Consider the following 24,034-nt stretch of genomic DNA (forward strand, 5'->3'; position numbering starts at 1 on the left):
ACTGTGTTTCTGGTCTTCTGCCTTCCAGCTGGCCTTCTGCCTGCTGTAAACGTTGCGCATGTGCAGTCCTATGGCGCAATTCTGATGGCCTCTCCATACTGTGCACTCTCCGTAACAACATCTACTTTACTGCTGCACTTCCGTCTTTAAGAAACAGCTTTTGATGTACTTCATTTTAAGGAATTGTTGCTGATATAATAGTCTCATACTGAAAAACACTGTATTAAGGCTGGGCAAGGTGGCACATGTGTTCTTAAAAATATTTATTTCACATCCCAACTGCAGTTTTTCCTCCCCGCTCCCACACACACCTCCCCCATCCACCCCTCCTCCATTTCTCTTCAGGAAAGGGCGGGTCTCCCGTTGATATCAACAGAACATGGCATGTCAAGCTGCAGGGAGACTACGCACCTCCCCGTGTATTAAGGCTGGGCAAGGAATACAGTGTGAGGAATAGGTTCCCACAAGCCAGCAAAAGAGTCAGAGACAGTCCCTGCTCCTGCTGTTGGGAGTCCCACAAAAGTCCCTAGAGGCAGCCGCTGCCTCATAGTTCCAAACAAGGCAGGTTCCCTGCTGGGAACATGTCATTCACAGTGTGTTTCATGAGGTGGAAAGGTACTTCAGAAGGGGGTTTGCACGCCTAGTTAAAGGGTGGGCATAAAGGAGGGAAGCACTGAGAAGACAGTTAGTGAGAGTGAGAGTTCTCTGGCAGGAAGAAAAAGGACTTGACTTTAAAGATGGGAAAGTGGCCTCCAGTGTGTTATCCCCCCCCATAGGCCTGATGCCCCTTCAGGGGGGCTCATTGTCTGGTTGTTGTGAAAAGCATGGAGACAACTAGCTTTGGTATTTTGAGAGCAATCGTCTATCCAAGATTGCCTTCATAAAAAGGAAAGAAGTTACTAGAAATAAAGGTGATGTATGGATACCTCCTTCAGTTTTTCACAACAGGTCTTTTATTTGCATTATCATCAACAATCCCAGATAGAAACAGAGCAGTGAACTACTCAGGTATAGAAAATTAGGTACTGCAGAAAATAGAGTCTGTACAAAATGTTCTTCAGAAATAGGAGCACAGGTAGCCAATGGTACTCAGTGTGAGATGTTATCTGTCCTGTGAGAACCAAAGTGATAGTTTATGACAGTGTCTACACCAGTGCCTCCAAACCCAGAAGCAGAAAGCAGTGGACTGGCTGATCAGTCAAGGCACCAGGTAAACTGATCCACAGTAGAAACTGGTACTCACTGCCTAGCCTCTTCCTGCTGTCCTCTCTGCCCACAGCGCATCCTGGTCAGTTCACTGGTGTGCTTGAGTATGGAGATATTGTGAAACCAGACTTGCAGAAAACGTGCCTTTTAACAAAGTGGGTGCTAGAAATGGTAGATTGTTGTACACAAAGTAACGAGGGACCTGTCCTCACCTTATTCCATATAGAATAATAGCCCACACTGGCCACAGACACAAGGACAAACTGCCTAGAAAACATGTAAGAAGCAATCTTTGTGCATGTAGGTTAGGCAAAGATGCCCACAGATGATACGAATGTGCAGTCCAGGATAGAAACACTGGCAGCCAGGAAGGACATTACTAAAGCTTCTTTGTTTTGAATAGTGTTAAGAAAATTAAGAGTAGTTCAGGCTGGGAAAGGCTGTTAAAACAAACACCATACACATGTGTAAATAAATATCTGTGAAAAGTATCTGAAAGATTGGGTCCTGGAATTTAAATCAAATAGTCAAAAAACAAAAATAATGAAACAACAATTTAAAAATATTTCTTAAAAAGTGAGGACAAAATATTCTCCTGTCCCCCAATCTTCTTCTGCGCAATGCAGTGTGCCAGACAGTCATGCCTGTAAAGTACCATGTCACTTCAGGGCCTTTGTCTTACTCACCTGCACAGGCAGCCATGATCAGCTTTTATTCCCCTTAGGATTGCCTTCTTTGCATTTGACTTCTTTGTTATTTATCACGGTCTTTGAGAGCCATCGTGCTTGTATTCTTGCTGTGTGTGTACATTAACATCACATTATAAGAACATCAGCCAATTTCATTAATTAGTTCATGCAACAGTTAGTGAAGACTGGAGTTGTTTGCATAGCTTGTCTGTATTGAGTAAGGCTGCTCTGAATATTGACGTAACATCACTTTTCTATCGTACAAGTTTCCAGAAAAGGATGGACTTCTATTTCTTTAGAGAACATACCTAGAAATTGGCATGCTTACAGAGTAAATCATGTCTAACATTTTGGCAAACAATCAAAGTGTCTTCTACAGTGACGTCACCTTCTGTCCCCACTCGTCGCCCTCACCCCTGCATCACCTCTGGTTTGGTTTTGTGTTTTAATTACAGTCATTCTACTGGACATGAAGTGATACACTTTTACAAATTTAACTTATAGTTCTCTAATAAATTACATCGAATACTTCATTGCGTGTTTATTAGATGCTAAAACATTTTATATATTTTAATAAGATGATGAATAGTGACTTATAGATAAAGCTTGGTATTCTTCATTGGAATATGTTATATGCCCCCAAATTAGTAATCTTGTTTCAAATATGCCTAAAGAATAAAAATGTGGGTCCTGCTTTCGAAGACAAATCCCCAAGGCAAGCAGTATCCTGCCTAAGGATTTGGGATGTAGTAAACACCAATAATTATCTAGACAAGAAACCACCAGGTAATTACTGTTTGTAGAGACTAATCAAGCAAGATGATGCATTCTTAATTGAATCCACAGGAAAATGTTCAGTGTGTCGTTTAGTGCATCCAACCCAGTGAACTGGCCACACTTCTACATTTTCTGTAAATGGAATTATTTGAGAGATTGCTATGGTTAGTTTTCTAACATGTATTGCCACTTGGATTCCTTCTTTTCCTCCCTGTGAGAATAGTCTTTAAACCTTTTCCCACATTTAGAAGTCAGTGAGCTTTGTAGATTGATAAAAACACAACCCAAATTATAATAGTGCTATGTCTGCTGGATGCATGCTTCCCTCACCTAGTGTAAGTGATGTGACCCCTGTTCCCCTTTCCCTCACCTAGTGTAAGTGACGTGACCCCTGTTCCCCTTTCCCTCACCTAGTGTAAGTGACGTGACCCCTGTTCCCCTTCAGTCTGCATCTGTGCTTTAGTGTAGTACCCTCAACAACCTGACACTGGCCTTTTTCACATGGGATCCTGAAGATCTAACTCAGGCGAACACTTTACCAACTCAGACATCTCCTGCCTAGATTTCCTCCTCAGTTCTAAACCAGGGTTTCCGTTATCTTACTAATGAGCCTATGAAGACTTGTGAAGCAACCCATTGCTGTATGCTAGATAGTTGGGACCTGCCATTGCCCCAGTCTCTGCTCTCTGTCACCCAGGAGCCATGCCAGGATAGATAGATGGTTTGCAGGAAGACCCAGCCTTCAGTGGATGGCTTCAGAAGTCTTCCCTCCAGTCTTCTTTGAAGTAACCCTTGGTGGCTTCAAGAAAGAGCTCCCTGTGCATCACCTGAGTGATAGGTCTGCAGCATATCAGTGGCAGCCTCTGGAACTTTCTGAGCAGCAGAGCTGTCAGGGGACATGACACCAAGTGTAGCTGAGTCCACAGCTACCATTCTCAGGCCCACTGTCTGCATGCCACCATCTTGAAGTCTGTTCCACAGCACAGTCCCCTGCTCTGGCCAGGTTCCCCACCTGCTGATATGAAGCGATCACACTGATCTGTAGAAACATGGCAGACAATGAGTTAATACTAAATATCACCAGCTTGCTAAATATCGCTAAGTTTTGACAAAGGTACATTTACTTGGTATGCGTTTCTATAATATAGAAAGCCTATACACCAATAAAGTAAGATGTAGAAGCATTTTCATCTTCCCCAAATGCTGTGATGTCAACTACCATTCATTCAGTGTTTGGTTAAAGTTTCTGTGCACTTACGGGGTAGTTTCTATAGGATTTAGTTACTCTAAAATGGGTTTGGAGGGGAGTATAATGTGCTCTGCTGTACTTCAATGTAGACTAGGATTATCTCCACTTATTCACAGGAGTTCTTTGTACTGAGCCTAATGTACAAATGAGAATGTCATCTATCCCAGAGAAATGACATTCACTGTGGTAAAAGTTCTTCATCTCTTTGTGTGGATTAGTATTCTGTATCCGTGGGCATCCCTCCTCCTTTCCAGCTGTCATTAAGAAATTCAAGGCAAAGAAGGGAAAAATAATTGTATGAAAGGGAAAGCATCAGTGGTTTTTAAATGTGGGCTCGGCCATAGCTTGTGGCAGTTGAACAGGTGTCTGATATGTGGGCACCAACCTCTGCTTGTCTGCAGATCATTTTCTAGCTTTGAAAATGAAATCTTTATCATCAGTGTGTGGTGATTGCTCATACCTGTCTATAATGTTCTTCAACCAAAGCCCTCCCCGAGTGTTTTGGCTTGTCCTGATGCACTCTTAATCTGTTGTTGCCGTTAGTGTTGTTGCTTTTGTTGTGACACTAACACATATAGCTCCTTGTGTGTTGTGAATACAGTGACCAAGATGTAAATGTAGTGACAAAAATTGTTTCACCGAGTAGTTATAAAATTTGAAATTTGGTCTCCTTAGAAAAAAAACTGGAATGTAATGTTATTAATTTTTGTAGATGCCTCAGTAAATTCTAAATGCTTTGTTTGCACAGCAAGCTAACCCTGGCTTAATTTATCTACACACAGCTAAGCAGACCACAGCCAGCTTCCTTACGAAGCATTGATAAAGCCTTGTGTTCCATTCTAACATGGTTAGCATCTGACCTCTTGACAAAGGACAGAAATAGAAAGTCTTTCTGATAGTATTACCCTAATGCTGGCTTCATCAATCATAATCTACCCGTTTATAATTTGTTTTAGAAAAAGAGGCCTTCCGTGGATGGGGAGTGATAATGTTGCCCAGCCCTCAGCCTTGCTGTGCCCTCGTGCTGTTGGACCAAATGCAGAGCACAGGCCACATGCACACAGGCCAGGCATTCCGGGCCCCTGCGCTTTTGCTCACATTGTTTCATGTCCTTTGCAAACTTCTCCTATTTTGAAGAAAGTTTACAGTAGGTAACTGTGAATTTTGTAAGCAATACCTTGCTTACAAAAGAACACTGGTGATGTCTACTTTGCATAACAAATACCTAGTGGGCGCTCCCGACCGTTTTTCTGATTTATAGTACATCACTGACCAGGCAAGCATCCTTGTCCTCATGGAGCTCCTTTTCAATCAAGACAGACCAGCTTCCTTATGAAGGAAGGAAGGGAGGAAGGGAGGGAAACACTTGGTGCGTAAAGTGGCCAGTTCTAAGTTAAAGGGAAGCCGGGGAAAGGGGATGACTTAGGGAAGGAAGAGGCTGGGGGTCTCTTTGAAGGTGAGATTGAGCTGAGGACTGAGGTAAAGGGGTGAGCCAACAGATTTCCTAGAGAAAGACCTCTGCAGGCAGAGACAGCTGACTGGCATGCTTAGCCAGGGGGTCAGTGGGTCAAGGTGAGGTGAGCAGTGGTGCATAGCAAGAGAGAACTGGGTTCGAAGGCTCCATAAGCACTGAGTACAGTGCAGTGATGTCAGCACTGTGTTGAGCAATACATGGTCTGCATTCCAAGAAACTTACTGCAGCAGTGAGAGTGCAGGCTACCAGAGTAGAACTGGAGATCTATCAGGAAGCGTTTCTAGAGGTGATGGGGTCATGGAGGGGAGAGTGAAGGCCGGTTCCTAGGGTCTAGAACACTTTGGCCAAAGCATACTCTCTAACTGGGGATATGCACTATACTTTTGAAACAATGAAATACTAGTTCACAATAATCCCACATTTTTGTATCATACTTCCTAATTTATATGTAAATTGATTTCACAAGTAACTGCGTGCTGCTGCCACTGTTAATGACAAGAGGTTGCTTGTGAAGAGCATGTATGCTCCTTTTTCTCACAGAAGAAAAGACAAGTGAGAGAATAATCACCTGACAAAGAATGCGATCAACTCAGAAATATACTAGATGAAGTGGTTCTCAGGCCAGTGAGAAAGGGACAGTAAGACATGGGGTCAGATCTAGGCTCTGTGCCTTTTGTCCCCTGGACCACCTATGTCCCAGAGCCTTGATCTATATCAGAATACTCTGAAAAACTCCAGAGGCAGAAACGGGACAGAGTTTGAAAGCTGGGGTGTTCAAGGCTATGCTGGGTAAGTTATGCAAGGAGGAGCCTGGTGAAATTAGACTGTAAGAGAAGGCACCGGGCATGGTAGCTTTCGAAGTCTGCTCCATTACCAGGCTACCATGCACGGGTTAGAGAAAGAGACCAAGTATATTGCAGTGAGCCATTTGGAGAGCAGTGAGGCCCAGGAAGTCATCTTGGGTCATGGTGCATCCAGCCATCAATCAAGTAATTTAGGGCTATTCTTAGAATAATTTAACACACATTCCCGACCGCAAATCATTTAAAACAGCTTTGTAGAACTGGGTTTATAATCCCAGCACTCAGGTTACTGAAACAAAAGGACTACTGTGAGTTCAAGGCCAGCCTAGGACCTATGGTGAGTTCAAAGCTGGCCTGGGCCACAAAGCATGAATATATATATATATATATATATATATATATATATATATATATGTACACATACATACATACATGTCCAATCATGTTTATTTAAAACATTATATATAGTACAGTACAAAACATGTATAACATATATGTTCAATTATGTTTATTTAAAACAATAATTGAGTAATTAAAGTTATACTGACTAAAATTTTAATGCAGTCATCATATGAGAAAAATCTAGCCTAGACATTACAGAAACTTAATACTTTTCTGATTATCTGCTGGAATATACACATCACTGTTCAGGGAGTGTTTCATACCAAAAGCAGGTCTCTGCTAGAATAAAAGGATGGAAGTATTTTTACTTAGTATAGAAGAAATAGAAATAGAAATAGAAATTGCATTCCAGTACATAAAAGAATCCACAAGGTTAATTTCCTTTTTTCATTCTCCTGAGTTTTAAAGAGACTGTATCCCAAGTGCATTAGTGAAAGACTTCTCTCACATCTAATCCCCTGGGCAGAGATGGGTATGAGATTTAGGTGGGTGCTATCCATCTGAAAGACACCACTCTAGCTCTTTTCACTTCCTGCCTCCCGCATCCCCAGGGTAGAGTTATGGATTAGAAATTGGGTTATCTAGGCTTAAAGCAATTGCCTCTGCCTTGAGATGTGCAAGGAGATGTTCAAGAAGCTATTAGGGCCATTACAACACTAATAGCTTAGTAATCGAGTATTTTTTCATATTTTCCAGTGTAAGCACTGTACCAAAATCTTATTTCAAAGTACAGGGTGGGTCTGTGCATGCAAACACAGCCCTGAAAAAAACAGATAAGCACAACCATGTGTTTAGTAGCAGGTAGTACTATTTGGAGTACAGTGAGCAGCCCTGGGGTGGACTTCTGCTCTGAGTGAGGTGACAGCTAATATCAAGTTTCTAGATATACATTTGACTATGAACTAGATTTAGCTTTCAAGGGTTCTCAACGTGGGTTTTCTTTTCCACTTTCATAGTGAGGAGCAAGTTATTTATAATAAGATTTGTCACCTTCACTCCTACCTCATTTAGTTTTATGAACGCAAAGGCAAAGCCATCCAGAACATGTAACTGCCATTGTCAATTCACTATCTTGCTGCTTCTATTGCGTAGACTATAGTGGAGCAAATAACAGTAGCTATCAGGAAGATTTTAGTCTAATTAAATATTATTATGAAAAGTATGAACTAATAAGGTTCAGAGCTGAGAAGAAATGGATTAATACCAAGCAAGATATTAAAATGCAGAAATGAATGCCTAGAACCCTTAGAGACATTTAATGAAATTTCCCTGCACTCTCAGAAAAGCACAAGGCTTCTATTTTTTAGGTGAATTCTAGCAAATTTTCAAGAGATAATGAACTCAGTTCTTACAGAAAGTACCCCCTAGAAACCATGGAAAGCCATTTTAGTAGGGGAATAGGATTGTGATTCCAATGGTAATTAAGGGAGAAATTGAAAAAAAAAAAAAAACAAGTGCCTGCTTCACATATACAGAGAGGTGGCTAAGATGCTAAGAGCACTGGCTGCTCTTGCAGAGGACCCAGGTTCAGGTCCCAGCACCTGCATGAGCCTGCGTCAGAGGGCACTTACATGACCATGGGAACACCCAGGTAAGCTCATCATGTATACACTCTGAAGGTTAAAATCCAGCACTCAGGAGGATAGCAGATCTCTGGGTTCAAGGCCAGCCTGGTCAACAGAATGAGTTCCAGGACATGCAGGGCTACACAGAGAAACTTGCTCAAAGAAACAGCAACAGTAAAATAACAACAAAAAAACCCAACAAATAAAAATAAAGTGAGCAGAAGGTATGAATAGGGAATTTTGGAAGACTCAAAAGACCCATAAACAGGTCTTTAAAATATCTAATTTGTCAGTAATCAGAGGACTGCACACTAAAGTTATCATTCTGATTCTATCTTAGTAGCCAGAATTAGAAACCTGGGTGACACCAGAATGGGAGAGGGGTGCGTACAGAGGCACCATGAACTACTAGAACGGGAAGCGGACGGCCATTCTGAAGAGATGTAAGCAGTGACGTGGGCGGAGGAAGCTGACGCCATGCGTGGGAGGGAGCTGTGAGGGAAATGGGTGCAGCCTGTGTCTCGGGATGTCTGTGCAGTGTGAGGAACAGGCTGTCCTAGGCAGACCTCAGAAACACAAAGGACAAAGGAGACAGATCCTAGGCCGTGGCTATAGAGCGCGTGCGGGCCATTATTCTTCCCATCCCCCATTACTGCATTAGCCGTCTTAGTCAATGATGCCTTCATGCTAGTAATAGGAGTAAGTTTGTCAGTCTTTCAGTGACAGCTCTAAGAGTTATGTCATTTGGTTGCTCTCCAGCAAGTCACATGGTAAAAAATGAATAACCAAAAACTTTTAAGTGTTAATTCCATAGCTATTCTCAGTTCCTGGGAAGAGATTTTAATGTGACCACTCAACAGTGACCCTGAATGATAGTCAGCTTTTTTATCCTTCCATCCACTAGACAAGGCATTGAAATGATCACTAACAGTTATACTGATATTTTAAATTGACTACAATACTGAATTGACAAAATATAAAAACAATAACATATAATCTACAAAATTTAACTGATCATTTTATTTTTGTCTCATTGGTCATTTTCTGGTCTGAATGGTTATTTTGATATCAGTAAAATGGAGCATAAAAATTCTGCTTAGTTTTAGTAAGTAAATGCTGTTTTCACAAAATGTTTGTATTTACATTTCTGAATGAGAATTATAAAGAATGTTATAATGAAATTCTTAAAAGAGTAATCAGGGAATTACTTGCAGAGAGTGAAGTTCTAAGTGTGGGAAAAGTTAAAAAGCACTACTGAGAGCACAGTTTTGAGAGGATTCCTTTGAAAGTTATTTGTTAATGATATGAATTCCAAAAATGGGTTCCCACCTTAGAAACTGGGGCAAGCAACCAGAGAGTGACTTCATTCCACAATTACTGACAGCTGTGTTTTATGATATATGCAGAGAGAATCTGCCTAGCTGAATACAGAGCTGTCTTGTGTGCGTGGTTGGCATCCTGCCTGCCTGGACTGATTCAGATGTGGAGGAGTGAATGGATTACTCCCAAGCAGCCGAGCTCCCAGCCCACCTGCCTAGTGTTTCCAGGGAGCGTCTAGTGCTTCTTAAGTAAAATCACATTATTGTAGTTATTTCACAACTAAAAACAACATCGAGCGTGTTGAAGGAAGCCACTCAAATTCTTCCTAACTTGCCCATTTCCAAACAGAACATCTCAGTAACTAAACACAAAGGGCCTCCTCTCCCCAACCTTCCCCAGAAACCTATGCTCATTGACTTACCTTTCACCACTGACTAGCAAATCTCCCCAATTGCCAGGTGCTTCCCAAAGTCTCTATTCAGCTGAGTTGATTCCTGGCACAAAGACGGTCTTCCTTTCTAGTCATCTTAGAGGCAAGCTGGAGAAGTTCACTCAGGTTGATAAACCCATATCAAAGTTTCATATAAAATGGCTTAATTATAAACTAATGTTTAAAATTAGAAATGAAAATAATTATAAAATGGCATTAAAACAGCTGTTGCAAGTTATTTTTCTTTGAGCATGGGTGTGGTTTTTGTAAGAAATGTATTTAATACGAACATTTGTATTGTGTACATAGTGGATCCAAGAGAATGGCAAGCATCTTGCAAAGAGACATTTATTTAGCTTTGTGTCTTAGCAAAGGTAGTCTTTTGCTACTTCTAGGAATTGAAGAACTACTACTTACAAATCAAATAGAATGTAAAGGCATAATGTCCTTATTTATACTGAATATTTCACAGTGAGAAAGTGACATGGAACCTTGCTAAATTTGCAGTCTCGTTATTCCTTGATTCGTTCCAGGCCCTGGAAAGTGAATTTGTTTCTTGCCAACTCCATCAGTGGATCGACCTTATATTTGGCTACAAACAGCGAGGGCCAGAGGCAGTCCGGGCTCTGAATGTTTTCCACTACTTGACCTATGAAGGCTCTGTGAACCTGGACAGCGTCACAGATCCTGTGCTCCGGGAGGTAGGTGTCCTGAGGCACTCCTAAAGTGTCTGGCATCTCTCAAACACTGATCTCACTTCATATCTCTTTCTGTGTAAATCTCCTTTTAGCCGAACTCTTTACTACCGCTTTTGACAACTGTAAAAACAAAAATGGAAATATATCAAAGGCAAACAATGAGACCAATATGTTGGGATTTTTGAAATTCAAACATTTTAATGCAGAACTGTAATTCTACTTCCAGATCTTCATTCAAATGCATAATTGTTATTAATGGGTGAGACTTAGATGAATAATTAACTATGAGTAATTCACTGAAATAATCAGCAGCACAAGCTTTTAAAAGCAAAAGTAACTTTGCAACTTTCTGGAAGGAACATTCAGTGTGATATACCAATGTAATGGATGCTATTGTAATACTTTATTTCCATGTGTTCTCAGCCTGAACTGTCTGTAGCTAACAGTTAGGGATTGCAAGTATTCTTAAGTGAAAATAATCACTAAATAGCATTTAAATAACTTCCAACGCATAAATGACTTTGGCTAGGTGGGCAGAGTAAAGATGGAGCAGCTGCTAGGTAAGTGTTGCTGCAAGGAGACTATATGCCTTCCCTGCACCCAGACTGCAATCTGCCATCTGCTGTATGCAAAACAAGCCATTGTGGCTACATCTCCAGGCACGGGAATGCTTTTTCAGTTTTCATTTCAGAGGTAGGAAATGTGCAAATTTGGTGATTGAAGCTCTCTTTTAAAAAATCTTGTATTCATTTCTTACACATCCTATAAAATAAAGACTCCATTTGCATGACTCCAAGCAGAGAAGAGAAGGAAGAGAGAGCACACGATCATTGATCCCTTGGGGCAGAACACTTGAAGAGCACATTTCAAGCCTGTCATTAAAGGCAGTGTTGCACAGTAGTGTGAGCACAAGGGAATGGGAGCAGACAGAGGGTGAGTGACCCAGGGAGAACCCAGGTATTGTGAAATTGTTGGGTGGGGTGAGAAATGCCCCCAGAGACCCCCACACTTGCCGATAGTGCCCTCGGTTGTGTATAAACTTTAACCAGCTCATTTGGTGGAAAGTAATTCATGTAACTATACCCCTTTACCTAACACTGGCCCATTTTGTAATCTTTGTACAACAAAATGCATCTTTTTCAAACTATACTTTTCCTTTATTTCTTTCCTTCTTTCTTTCTTTGTGTCTTTCTTTTTTTCCCCTCAGTCAGAGCCCCTTTACGTAACACTGGTCCATTTTGTAATCTTTGTACAACAAAATTCATCTTTTTCAAACTATACTTTTCCTTTATTTCTTTCCTTCTTTATGCCTTTCTTTTTTTCCCCTCAGTCAGGGCCTCGCTATGTAGATCATTCCAGGCTGGAACTCAGAGAGTTCCAATGCATCTGCCTCTGCCTCCTGACTGGTGGAGCCATGGATGTTCACTCTCTCACCCAACCACAATGAATACTTTTATAACCAGAAAATGGGAAACTGGAGTAGCACATCCTTACAGTTCAAGCCCAAGTCCAAATTGGACTTGAATCATAAACTCCATGGACATCTTTGGTCCTTGATATTTTATTGTGCTTTTTTCCTTCTACAACAAAGTTCTGTATATAAAAGGGAAATTACAGGCCAATTATGCTGGACAAAAATTTGAACATATTGAATATGAGGAAAACCACAGGGTATCATTCAGATTGTGATAGGAAAATAGCAGGGTTTTTTTTTATTTAAATGTCAATTGAAAAAGAGACAAATAGGCCAGGAAACAGACACCAGGATTAGAATTGAGACATCCCTTCTGTGATTAAAGTGCATATTTGAACTTCACTGAAGGTGTCTGCTTCTTCAGCCATCACACTATTATTCTGGACAGTGCAAAGCCAATTAGCTGTTCACAGGCCCTACTCATCACACTGTGGGAACTGTAGCACAGAATGTGTACTCTGTACTGATTTGCTGCATGCAAGCGGGTCCAGCCTCATGCTCACTTATTATGTGGATGCTCTGAACAGAATCTGTTACATTACGGATTTCATCACCCCGCATAATGCAGACTGTCTAGTGCTGGGAGGGATGTCTTTGTTTGGGACTTGCCTCCTCTGAGCACTCACTCTGATTAAACACTTACTGGACGCTGAAGCTCTGCCATCCTCAGAGCCAGACTAGGATGTGCATCTTCTCATCCCAAACCCTTGCCCAGGCATCTGAGTTGTCCTCTCCTAGAGCTGTGAGGAGGCACACTCTGGCAACACACTTCCTCTCTCCTGCTAGCATCCGCCCTGACACAATCAGCAGAGGGGTTTGCACTGGCTTTGGAGATCTCTAGCAACTCTCAAGATTGCTGAGGAAGCTGCTTCATTCATCTCCTTGAGGGCAACAAGAGACCATTCGTGTGGTTCAAAGAACAGATTGAGGGCTTTTAAGGAATACGAATTAACTTTTCCTCTCCTATTCCTCACCATCATTCCCTCTCATACATTCCCATTAATGTCAATAAATAAGTTAGAATGAAGCATGTTCCTACAAAAAAAAAAGAAAGAAAATCCTGTACTGCTACCATTTAAGAGCTTGAAGAACAGTGCTCTCCAAGGCTTAAGAACTATTAAAGAGCTACCAGCTACCTGAAGATAGCTGTCTCAGTTGTTTTGTAAACGGAGAAATGATGCTTCACCCCATTTAGGAAGACTCAGGCTCCACGGTCATGAGACACAGCTCTGCAGTTAGTGCAGCTAAGGTGTGATGGTCATTCATGCCTCTCCCTGCACTGTGTCACTGTGAAAGGCCCCTGGGGAGGTGCAGTACCTGGTTTCAAAGTCCCTTTTGGAACCCTGTAGACCTTCCCAGCTAGACCTTGACTTGACAGAGATGCTTTTAGTCTGAAAGTTTGAACACAGACTACTGAAAAAACAGAGCTCAAAAGTTAGCCCATTCATGATGCCTCCACTCATTTTATTATAATGATTATCTTGGTATTTTTAATGCAAATATCATTAATATATAAAACCACAGGAAGGCTAAGTTTTGTTGTTTCATAATGTCAGTTTGTCCGATTTAAGTTTTTTAAAAGATGCTAAGCATCACCACAAAAAAACAAACATGTCCCCTATGTTTAAAAAATTCTATGATCCTAGAATTTTGAGCTTTGAAGTTAGTACTAAAATTTGAGAAATAGCTTCAGGTTATTGACTCATTCCTTCCTGACAGGTGAAGTCATGAACCAGCACTAACCAAGCAATTATGGCATTAAAATGTCAAGAAATTAGAGGTCAGAATAACAGATAATTTTCTTCTCTGTGTCAGATTAAAAATTGGCATTCTTTGACAGTTTAGGATCTCTGGCAGAGAAAATGATGACAGCTTAACTTACTTTATACTTGTAGAGCAGTAATTGATAGTAAACTTTATCTTGACAGCTTCTGGGCAGAAACATGACAGCGCAGTTCTGGTACAAAGCTCCTTAATATGTAAACACTAGGTCTGCTGGAGAGTAGAGATTTATTTAAACAGTCTTAAGTCTTGTCTTACATCATTATCTTCTGGGCTCTTTTCTCATGATGGCTCAACTATTTGGGCAGTGGCTTTGAAGCATGGTAATAAATGACTATTCTTTTCCTTTTCACACATTAATAAGAACCACTATTTTCTTCATATTTGTACACACCAAGGGACCTGCATAGGTAAAGGGTTCTGTTTAGTACCATCTGAGTGCTGTGGTTTTCTTCCTCCATGTTCCTCAAGTGTGATCCAGAGTCCAACAGAGTCCCAGCCCCTGGGAGCTTGTTAGAACTTCTGTCTGGAAGCTCAAGCTTCCCTAACATAACTCAGGAGATCATTCAGCCCACAGGGGACTTGATGTTAGAGACTTAGTTTTCTGAGCCTATTTGGGGAGAGAGAGAGAGGAGAGAGAGAGAGAGAGAGAGAGAGAGAGAGAGAGAGAGAGAGAGAGAGAGAGAGAGAGAGAGAGAGAGAGAGAGAGAGAGAGAGAGAGAGAGAGAGAGAGAGAGAGAGAGGGAGAGAGAGAGAGAGAGCAAGAGAGAGAGAGAGGTGTTTATGTTTGTGCTCGAGTCCCACGCTGTGTGTGGAGGTCGGGGGAGCTTAGGGAGTCAGTTCTCCTTCTGCCGTGTGAGCGCCAGGGGTTGAACTTTTCCGTTTTAGGGGCAGCGCCTTTGCCCACTGAGCCATCTCACCAGCCCAAGAAGATGAAGTTGGAGGTTTGTTTTTGTTCTACAGTAGATGTGTTAGAACTACTTGAGATGCTTCTGATACTCCTATCCACATAGACGGGATAGAGAATAGCATATTGGAGGTCATCCAGTTTCATCTTATCACATCTGCTCCTCCAGCCTGTATCCTCCCTCCACTGTTTGAAGCATGCCCTCCATGCCGGTATAGGCACCGTGTCTTTCTTCCCTGTCCTATGGACATGAAGAACAAAAAGAATAACATTCTGTGTCTTGTTCTGAGTTAATATTTCTGTCCTTAATTATTTGTGGCCATAATTTTTCTCTCAATGTCAATAGTTTAGTTTTGTTTAAAAAGTATTTGAAGCTATGTTTCTGCATAAGTTTATATAGGCACTACATGCTTGCAGTGCCCATGGAGGCCAGCAGAGGGCATAAGACTCCCCTGGAACTGGAGTTACAGGCAGTTGTGAGCCTCTGTGTGGGTGCTGGAAAACAAACCCAGGTTCTCTGCAAGAGCAGCCAGTGCCCTTACCTGCTGAGCCCTCTCCATTCGCTCAATGTCATTAGTTTTCAAGAAGTAAGTTAGCGTAAGTGTGGCACTGGTGTTAGGAAAACATGGAGTTGGTACCCTCACCGGAGCTGTAAGCTCGTGCCAAACAAATAGCTAAGAGTGCTAAATTCTGAGCTGACAAAACACTTGTCATCATACCTATTACCAACCTCACCAAAAAGAAAAAACAATTTAGATGACTCCCCCATGGCAGGGAGAGGCAGACACATACGCCTGCCAAGTAGTGTGCTGTGAGGCTGGTACCTGGGACATATGGGCCATGCAGGGTTTATATATTTACAGACATACTCATCAGTTTTTAATTTTAAAATATTCAATACATTTTCATATTACCAGCAATCTCAAAAAAAAAAGTGCCATTTTTCCATCCCGCTGTCTTTGCTTAGGCAGCTCTGCTTTGATCTCTCTTTTGATCAGCCAGGGGTAGCAGGGCTGCTCTCTGTGTGCTGTGAGGAGAGCGTGCCCACAGGAGGTGGCTACATCACTTCAGCCTCACCTCATTTTCTTGCTGAAATGTTCCTTGCTACTACAGAGCACTAACATGATAGGGCTGTCAAGAACCAGCAAGACAGATGTGTCTGTATCCAAAACAGCTGCTGCTGACTTTCCCAGAGAGATGAGCTCACAAAGTTCACAAGGGGAGAAAAATCAGCACACTTTTCATTTACTGATGTAGTAAAGGAAAAACTGTGGCAGCCCCGATGGCCCCTCCTCCTGTGCTCACCCTCTGCATCTATCAGCCTTCCCTCCCGCACTCCTCATGTCTTCCTTTGGTATAGCCAGGGATATCAACAGGGGTGTTGCCTCGATCCTCCAGGTTTAATGTTTGTGGGCTCAGCCTTCCGTTTATGAGCCATGAATGAGCTACCAGGGGGCTGCAGCCCGTGGCATTCACTCACAGAGCCGTGGGCGATTAAAATTCCGCTCCTAAACAGCTTTGCAGAGGAATGATCACAATAAATGAGCAGAAAGATCGCCCAAACTGCTTTATATTATTCTCTCCTACATTGAAATGTTCATCAAGTTCGAAATCTAAATTAAATGCAAAGAACAGCCCTGCGTTTTGATTAGTGGCACACGAGTAAGCGTGAGGGAGGCGTTCTTCAGGGTTTGGGTGGGAGAAAGCAATTCCGTGGCCCCAAACTCTGTGTTTCATATCTGCAGCACTGAGGCTTGCATGCAGATTTGCTTAATAAACTCTGAATGTAGAAACTAGTATCAAAGAAATTGATGGCATACATTGAATTGTGCTCAGCTAATCTGTAATCGAGGTTTCTCTTTTCTCATTGAATCTTTACGGTGTCCTTAGCTAGTTAGGTTCTTGATCTCACCCATGAAAACATGCGGTGCAGCCAGTCAGCCTCAGATGTATATCAGTTAGACCCCCTTTCCTCCTCTTTGTGTAATTTTCTTTATGTGCTATTGAGAAATAATTGTAGACTTTCAGAAATCAGCAACAGCTTTCATAGTTCCACATCCGTTGATAACAGCCCAACTTAACATTGTTTGAAGCCTCAGTGTAGTCTTTCTAAATTATTGTTTCCCATGTATGATAATTTTGTTCTGTTGAATTAATACTGTGATATTTTGAATATGAGTTTGGCTTGATAACAAGACATGCTCCATTTTGGAATATCGATGTCACCACTTGATGAATTTGTGTCACTGTGTTCTGCACACCAAGCCAAACCTTGAGGTTTTATTTTATAGTAGCTGTCCTCTGTGATTAGACACTCCAGCTTACGGGGCTACCACATCTGCAAGCCTTTCCCCTCTCGCTACTGTCAATACCCACCCACCTGCCACAGCTGCTTCTGCCCCTTCTCCATCTCCAGTCGACCCGCAGAGAAGGCACTTCCCAGAGAGCTGTGCAGCCAGGGCAGGCTTGACAGGGTATTGCCCTGGGTGCTCTGGGTTGTGCTCTTGGGGTTCAGTCCTCTGTTTATGAAGGAGGGGTGCTGAAGCGAATAAAGAACCCAAACACAAACGTTTCCGTAAGACATCATCCTTCCTGGGCATTAGTGAGTCAGACTGCAAGGAGACCCTGCACCCCCAGGGCTCATACAGGCCTCTGTAAGGCCTCCTTCAGTAAAGGACTCTTGGTGGGGAACAGTTTTACCTAATCTGTCCCATCCTGGCTTGTGGCAAAGGTAAGCAGCATGTGTCACTGGTCACACCTTCATACTAGTCTCTGGGGATCTCAGCACATGACCTACCCAAGGTCATAAAGGCTTCCTTTAAAAGAAAACTGCTGCCATGTGGATGAACCTTAGGGACACTGTACTAAGTGAAATAATTTGGTCACAAAGCAAAGCAAAACAAAAGAAGGCAACAGACAGCCCACCTCCACCCCTCACCCCACATAGGACTACAACTACTGCACTTAGAAGAGAGGTCCACAGCACACCCTGTCACACAGGAGGAAGCAGAGCTGTGGTTATCAGGGATTATTAGAGAGGGGCGTGGTGGGCTTTCATTTAGTCTAGACAGACTTGTTTTTTCAAGATCTAAGGAGCTGTGTCAGTAAATTGCACAAGAATATATTATATATACTGAACACTGCAAAACTATATGTAAAATGGCTAAAATAATAAGCCATGTTTTATGTGCATCTAAAATTTCCATAAGAGTTTATTAATGATCCTTGTTACAGAGGTATGGTCAGGATACAGAGATTTAGGAAGAGAAAGCAAAACACTTGAAGGCTAACACACCCAGGCCACAGGTAAGAGGGGAAAGCCCTAGAAGAGAGATAGCAAGAGAATGTTGTCCTGCATAAACTGTGATCTGAGCCAGAAGAGTCCAGCCTAACCACTGCTCTACCAGGACCTGGCAAGGAGAGCCACACAGGGAATGCCTCAGCCTCCTGTCTTCTGTACTGAGCCAGGCTCTCCACTGAACCTGAGGGGAGGCCAAGAGCAAGGAGTGTAGGGATGAGGTTTGTGGAGGCTCCTGGGTCAGAGCCAGAGAAGGAGTGTGTCCAGCACAGCATCCACCCCCTTTGAAATGGCTGCTTCCAGCTAACATCCAAGGCAGGTCAGCCACCACCAGCTGCATTAAAGGCACTTCAAGTCAAAATCCGAGAGAACCTGCCATCAGTAGAACTGAACTAATTATAGAAAGAAAATATTCTGGATGGGAGATTTTCTGTCAGGATAGATAATCTTTTAAGCGGCTTATGTTACATCATTACGCTTGACCATTCCAAGGAGCTGGGTCTGTAGAGAGTAAGTCCTCTCCTCACATCCAAGACTCAATCAAAAACCAAGGCAGGTGACAATAAATGTGAGCTGCTCCCATGAGCCTGGGCTGACACAGCCTTCCAAGCCAACACAAATCAGTTCTTTTTTAACTGGAGTTAGCAAATGGTTGCTTATGTATTCAATAATTTTGACAGGATAGATTTTTTTTTTTTAGTCTTAATGGAGGTGACTATGAAATCAGTAGTAAAAACATTTGTATTTCTGTTTGTGGCTTCTCTGAGGAACTAGAAACAGCTGACTATAAAACAGCACTTTAATTTTTTATATACTTTAATGTTTAAAAGCAAGAAATGATAGAGTGCATATATTATTTCCTTGATTCACTTCGTTCTTGGTTTTATAGCATTAAAAAGTAATGCTTTATATGATCTAGTCAGAATTACAGGTAGAACAGAAAGATGACATATGTATTATATTTGCCATGTGAAATTTATATATGTTTATTTTGTTATGGAAATAACAGCTCTTAAGTGTTAAAATCACTGTAACAATGAGGTAAATGGTCAAAAAAATTTTTCTGTGTTCTCAAACAACCTTTCTCATATAGATGGAGCCCTTCTCAATTAACCTTCCCCCCAAGCTATACACTCTTACACCTCAAGGTGACACAAACCTCCAGCAGGTCACTTGCGATTAGGGTAGAATTGCATATAAATGGTGGGGGAGGGGCTGGGTACTCAGGTGTTGGTCTAGTGACCTTCCCCAGCCCTATCCTTCCTTAAGAGAATGTCAATAGTTCATATCAGGGATCCTGATTGACACCTGCTGGCTGGAACAGCTGATGTGATGATAAGAGCTTTTTTTTATGTCAACCGGGCTGACATCAGAGGGCTACAAGGATTTCCAGAGAGGCAGAGAATGAGGGAGGAAGGAAAAACTAGGTTAAATTTACCTCCATTATGGGAAGAGCAGCGTTAACTTGCTTTTGTCTATTGCCCAGCAAGGGTCTGCTACAAGTGTCCTCCATCTTGACTCTCACCGTATTTATGAAGCCTTTCCTCTGGACAGGCACATATAATCTACTTGTGTGTCTCCTCTTCTGAGGAGTTAGTGCCAGCTTGTTCCCAAAGGAGGAACTTTGTCAGAAGGTATCTTAGTTAGGGTTTCTGTTGCTCTGAAGAAACACCATAACCATGGCAACATGGCATCTCTTATAAAGGAAAACATATCATGAAGTAACAACAGTTTCAGAGGTTTAGTACATGTTAGCATTTCTGTAACCATCACAAAGATCAAGATAAGGAAATTTCCAATTCCATCCCTAAGTCTTCTGTCTTGATAGAGTGAAGAACTGTGTGTCTACTTTGTCTTTGTCTTGCTTGAACCTTAAATACAACTTTGTATAAGTGTGCTGAAAACTCCAAGATTTGGGCCCACAAGATGACTCACTAGTCAAAGGTGGTAGCCACTGAATCTGATACTCAAGTTCCACATGGTGGAAAGAGAGAGCTAACTATCTCAAGTTCTCCTCTGATTTCTGCATGTATGTCACTGCAAATGTGGCCCACACATATGTACACAACACAATAATTAATATAATTTAAAAGCCCATGATTACAATTTTGGAGATCATGAACCTAATAAGCAGTACAGCTTTCTAAGAAGAAGCCAATCCATGGGTTCATGTCACAACCAACTCATTGTCTACCAAGGGCCCTGTGTGTTACAGCTCTGAGGGGAAAGATATCTCTAATGCAAGTGTGGTAGCTCTGAGGGAAAGTTTTCCCAATGAAGATGTTACAGCTCTGAAGGGAAAGGTTTCCTATCAGGAGCCAAGGAATACAACAAAGTCACACCATACAACAAACCCCAAACGATGTATTTAGAAAGACACAAAGAAGCTGCAAAAAACAGAGAGAGAGGCAGGCGTATGTGGGTTTTCTTGAGGGCAGAGTTTTCCAGAGTAGAGATTTTCATTGTGGGGCTTGGTAGGATATCAAGTCCTGAGCTGGGGAAAGTCCAAGACTGATGGGAGTTTTGAGCTCAGGGACTGGTGAATTTTCAAGTCCTAAGCTTGGGCTTTTTATTCTATAGGATGGAGCTTAGCCATCTGTCTCTGGAGGGGCTGCGTCTGTTCTATGGGTGGAGCCTGTCAGTTGGAGGTCCTCAAGCATGGCCTTTGCCTCACCCTGAGGAGCTTTTACCCTGTTTTCTTTGAAATTTGTAGAACACTGAAAACTTGGCATCCACATTTGTTTTTGAGAAATCGCAAGTGCTGCATCTGTTACCTGTGTGGACTGTGTTTCATACAGGGATTGTTACTAGAATTCCTTGACTCAGATGTACATCGTCTAATAGTAGATAGCTTCTCACCGAAAGAAATTGAGTTGGCAGACTCATTTCCAAGCTGGATAACTTCTTAGTAAAGGAAGTTGGGTTGACAGGTTTATTTCCAGTTCCTACCTTGCTTATTTATACTTCTGAGCATTCAGAATGACTAGACTATGAAAGCACTCACAGATGCCAGCGTCTGCAATAGCCAGGCAGGGATGGAGAAAAGAAACATGCAGTCTGGGCTTGTCTTCACCACAGTCCTCCCTACTGCGTGCACTCACGTGCATCTCTGATTTCCTTCCGGGGCTGCAGACTTCCTGAGGGCAGTGTGGATGTTAACTAATCACCCACATATTTGTCAGCCTAATTGCTGTAGTGGCGCTGAACGGTTGTAAGCAATGGGCTCTTGTTTTCTGTACCCTGTGTCCATGTGCTTTCATTTTCTGGACCAACTTCCAGCTTGGCCCAGACATCCTCTTAGTGCCCCGCTTTTGTAATCAGCAAATACTGGGAGACTGAGCCACAGTTCTCACCTGCAGAGAGTCAAACTGAGCAGACAGACAGTCACAGTCATGTGTTCAGTTCTGTAACAGGGAGGGACCGTGCTGTGGGTGTGTGCGGGAAGCTGGTGCTGACGTGTAGAGCCCCCCCCCCAGACACCGTCAGTAGAGGGCTTGCTCCTGCAGGACTTGCTCAGATTCCTTAGCAGGATGATGGGCCCTAAACCCCATCCCATCGCAGTGTCAATCTGCTCTATAAGGAGACACCATTTACTCCCGTAAAGGGACGGGTTTGCAGGTGCAGAGGGGTAGAAAAGAGAGGCAGCAGGCTCCCCTGGCCGGTGTCGGGTATTGACCAGAGGTGGAGCCCTGCTTTTCTGACATGAGTAAAAGCTGAAAATTTCTAGTTCAGAAGGGAAAGACTGCTTGGGAGGCAGAACACAGGATACCTGGTAGATAAATTCTAGAATACAGTCATTGGTGCACAAAACCATCTGATACAATTCACAAGGAAGAAAGAACAATCCCAAAAGAGAAATATGGAATTTGAATGCTTAGCCTTAGCCCAAAGATACCACCAAAAAACACTAAACAGGAAATTTCTGGAAATGACACCAGTATCCTAACATTTTCTGATACGATTTTAATGTTCTGTCTGTGAAAGTTAGCGTAGGTGGGAGATGCTTGCCGACTCTTCATTCAGTGAGTGTTTCAGGGCAGTGAAGGGCAGGAGTGTTCGGCTGCAGCCCCATCTTGTCACCCCACGAGGTCCTTTTTCCTGAAGGAGTGAAAGTGCAGACCACAGTGTCTGTTGATAGAAAGACTTTAGTTCATATTGGCCATTTGCTGACCAGGACAGCATTAACAGTAAAATTACGGCTTTACCCCACAAATAATTTTCAAGAGTTACTGTAATAATGCAAAGCCAACTAGGAATGGTCTCTTCTCCCCTTTCATAACCATAAATCTTGCAGTGGGGAGGCACAGTGTGGTGGTACCTACATGAATACAATTTAGCTGAATAGTTGCACTTAGCATTTGAATGGACGTCATGAAAATAAATGCTACATTAAAACTGGACAGCACTTAAGGAGATTTAATAATTCATCCCATTGTCACTGCAAATAAATGAACCAAAGCCCTTTTTATGTAGTTGCTAAAATATGGTGGATAATGACCCATTCATGTTTAATATTGCTAATAAACTTGAAAGTTCACACTTTTACTGATAAACATCTTCTTGAAATGCAGGGTAGGAGGACAGATGGTTAAATTTAAATACTTTCTAAATGAGAATTGTAGATAGTGGTGCGATTAGTAGCATTGCTGTGTCAAGAGCCATCCACCAGCTTACCTGCACTCCTTCCATTGCTCAGCGGTGGGTTTCGTATTTCACTTTTATGTGCACCAAATCACACGTGATTGTAAGGAGAAACTAGCATGGTAACAGAGTAATGATCATAGTAAATATTGTGCTCTTCCTTGTTGACTTAAATTACACATTTACAACATCTCAGGAAAAATCTTATTAGTCTAATTTAATATGTTGAAATATCTTACCTATAAAATTTATGTTTAGGAGAAATGCTTAAGTCTCTAAACACACAGTTGCACATATACAGACACACAGGCATGCACATGCATGCAGTGTTATATTGTGTGATCCAGACAGTTTGAGGTGGAAATTAGTTTTATTCAATGGGATCCATACAGTTTTAATATTCATGTCTGCACAGGCTTTAATGCAGTACTGCAAATAGCTCAAGATAGCCAAAGAATTCTTTCCTTTTTAGTGACTTTTCTCTAAAGTTTACATGGGGGAAACTGAGAGAAATTAATTCATACCTTATAAATAATTTCCCCAGGATCTGTCTAAAAGCACTATAGCTGAGATGTATTTTTGTTTTGGTTTTGGTTTTTGTTTGTTTTTGGGGGGTTTGTTTATTTGTTTAAATGTATTTAACTTTATTTTATGTGTATCAGTGTGAAGGTGTCAGATCCCCTGGAACTGGAGTTACAGACTGTTGTAAGCTGTCATGTGGGTACTGGGAATTGAACCCAGGTCCCATGGAAGAGCAGCCAGTGCTCTTACCTGCTGAGCCATCTCTCCAGCCCTGAGATGTATTTTTGTATCGAAAGCTTTGCTTTATTTGATTGCAACACCAAAGCCTTAGAGTTCTGACCTCGGGTTGCCTTCTGTGTTGGCTGGAATGCATGCTTTTCTGAATTTTTGTCAGTGGTAGACATTATATCTCATTCTCTTTTCCCGTGAAGATTCCAGAAGCTTATTTCATTAGAGACCCCCATACATTCCTCCTTACAAAGGACTTTATTAAGGTACCTGTGTTATATCTAGTGATAAAGGTGCTTTTGGTCTTTAACTGCATGCGTGTATGTACAAATTGGCACTTCCACATTTAACCTCAGTTTCTGGTGATGAGAGCAGTGCTGTGCTTCACTGAAGCATGATTAGAAGAAGTGAAGCTTGTCTCCAAAAACTAACACTCGGGGGTTCTGCACCTTGAGAAAAGAGCACTTGTGGAACTTTCTAGACTCCTTTTATGGCTGACTTAAGCTACACTTGCGTTGTCGGAAGTGTGTTGGCCTCTCTGTTGACACGCATCAGTTGTGACAGTCACC

At 42.0% G+C, this 24,034-nt stretch overlaps 1 protein-coding gene across 3 annotated transcripts in view; it reads left to right on the forward strand.

Moving 5' to 3' along the window:
* Nbea (neurobeachin) overlaps nucleotides 1–24,034 on the forward strand; it is a 485,089-nt gene that overhangs the window by 438,244 nt on the left and 22,811 nt on the right. For all 3 annotated transcript variants that reach the window (XM_040754403.1, XM_040754404.1, XM_040754405.1), the window contains one exon: nucleotides 10,449–10,616. In XM_040754403.1, coding sequence (XP_040610337.1) covers nucleotides 10,449–10,616 — 168 coding nt within the window. The remainder of the gene's footprint in view (nucleotides 1–10,448; nucleotides 10,617–24,034) is intronic.

The sequence above is a fragment of the Mesocricetus auratus genome, unplaced genomic scaffold (genome assembly GCF_017639785.1).
Source record: "Mesocricetus auratus isolate SY011 unplaced genomic scaffold, BCM_Maur_2.0 Super-Scaffold_100011, whole genome shotgun sequence".
Classification (NCBI taxonomy): domain Eukaryota; kingdom Metazoa; phylum Chordata; class Mammalia; order Rodentia; family Cricetidae; genus Mesocricetus; species Mesocricetus auratus.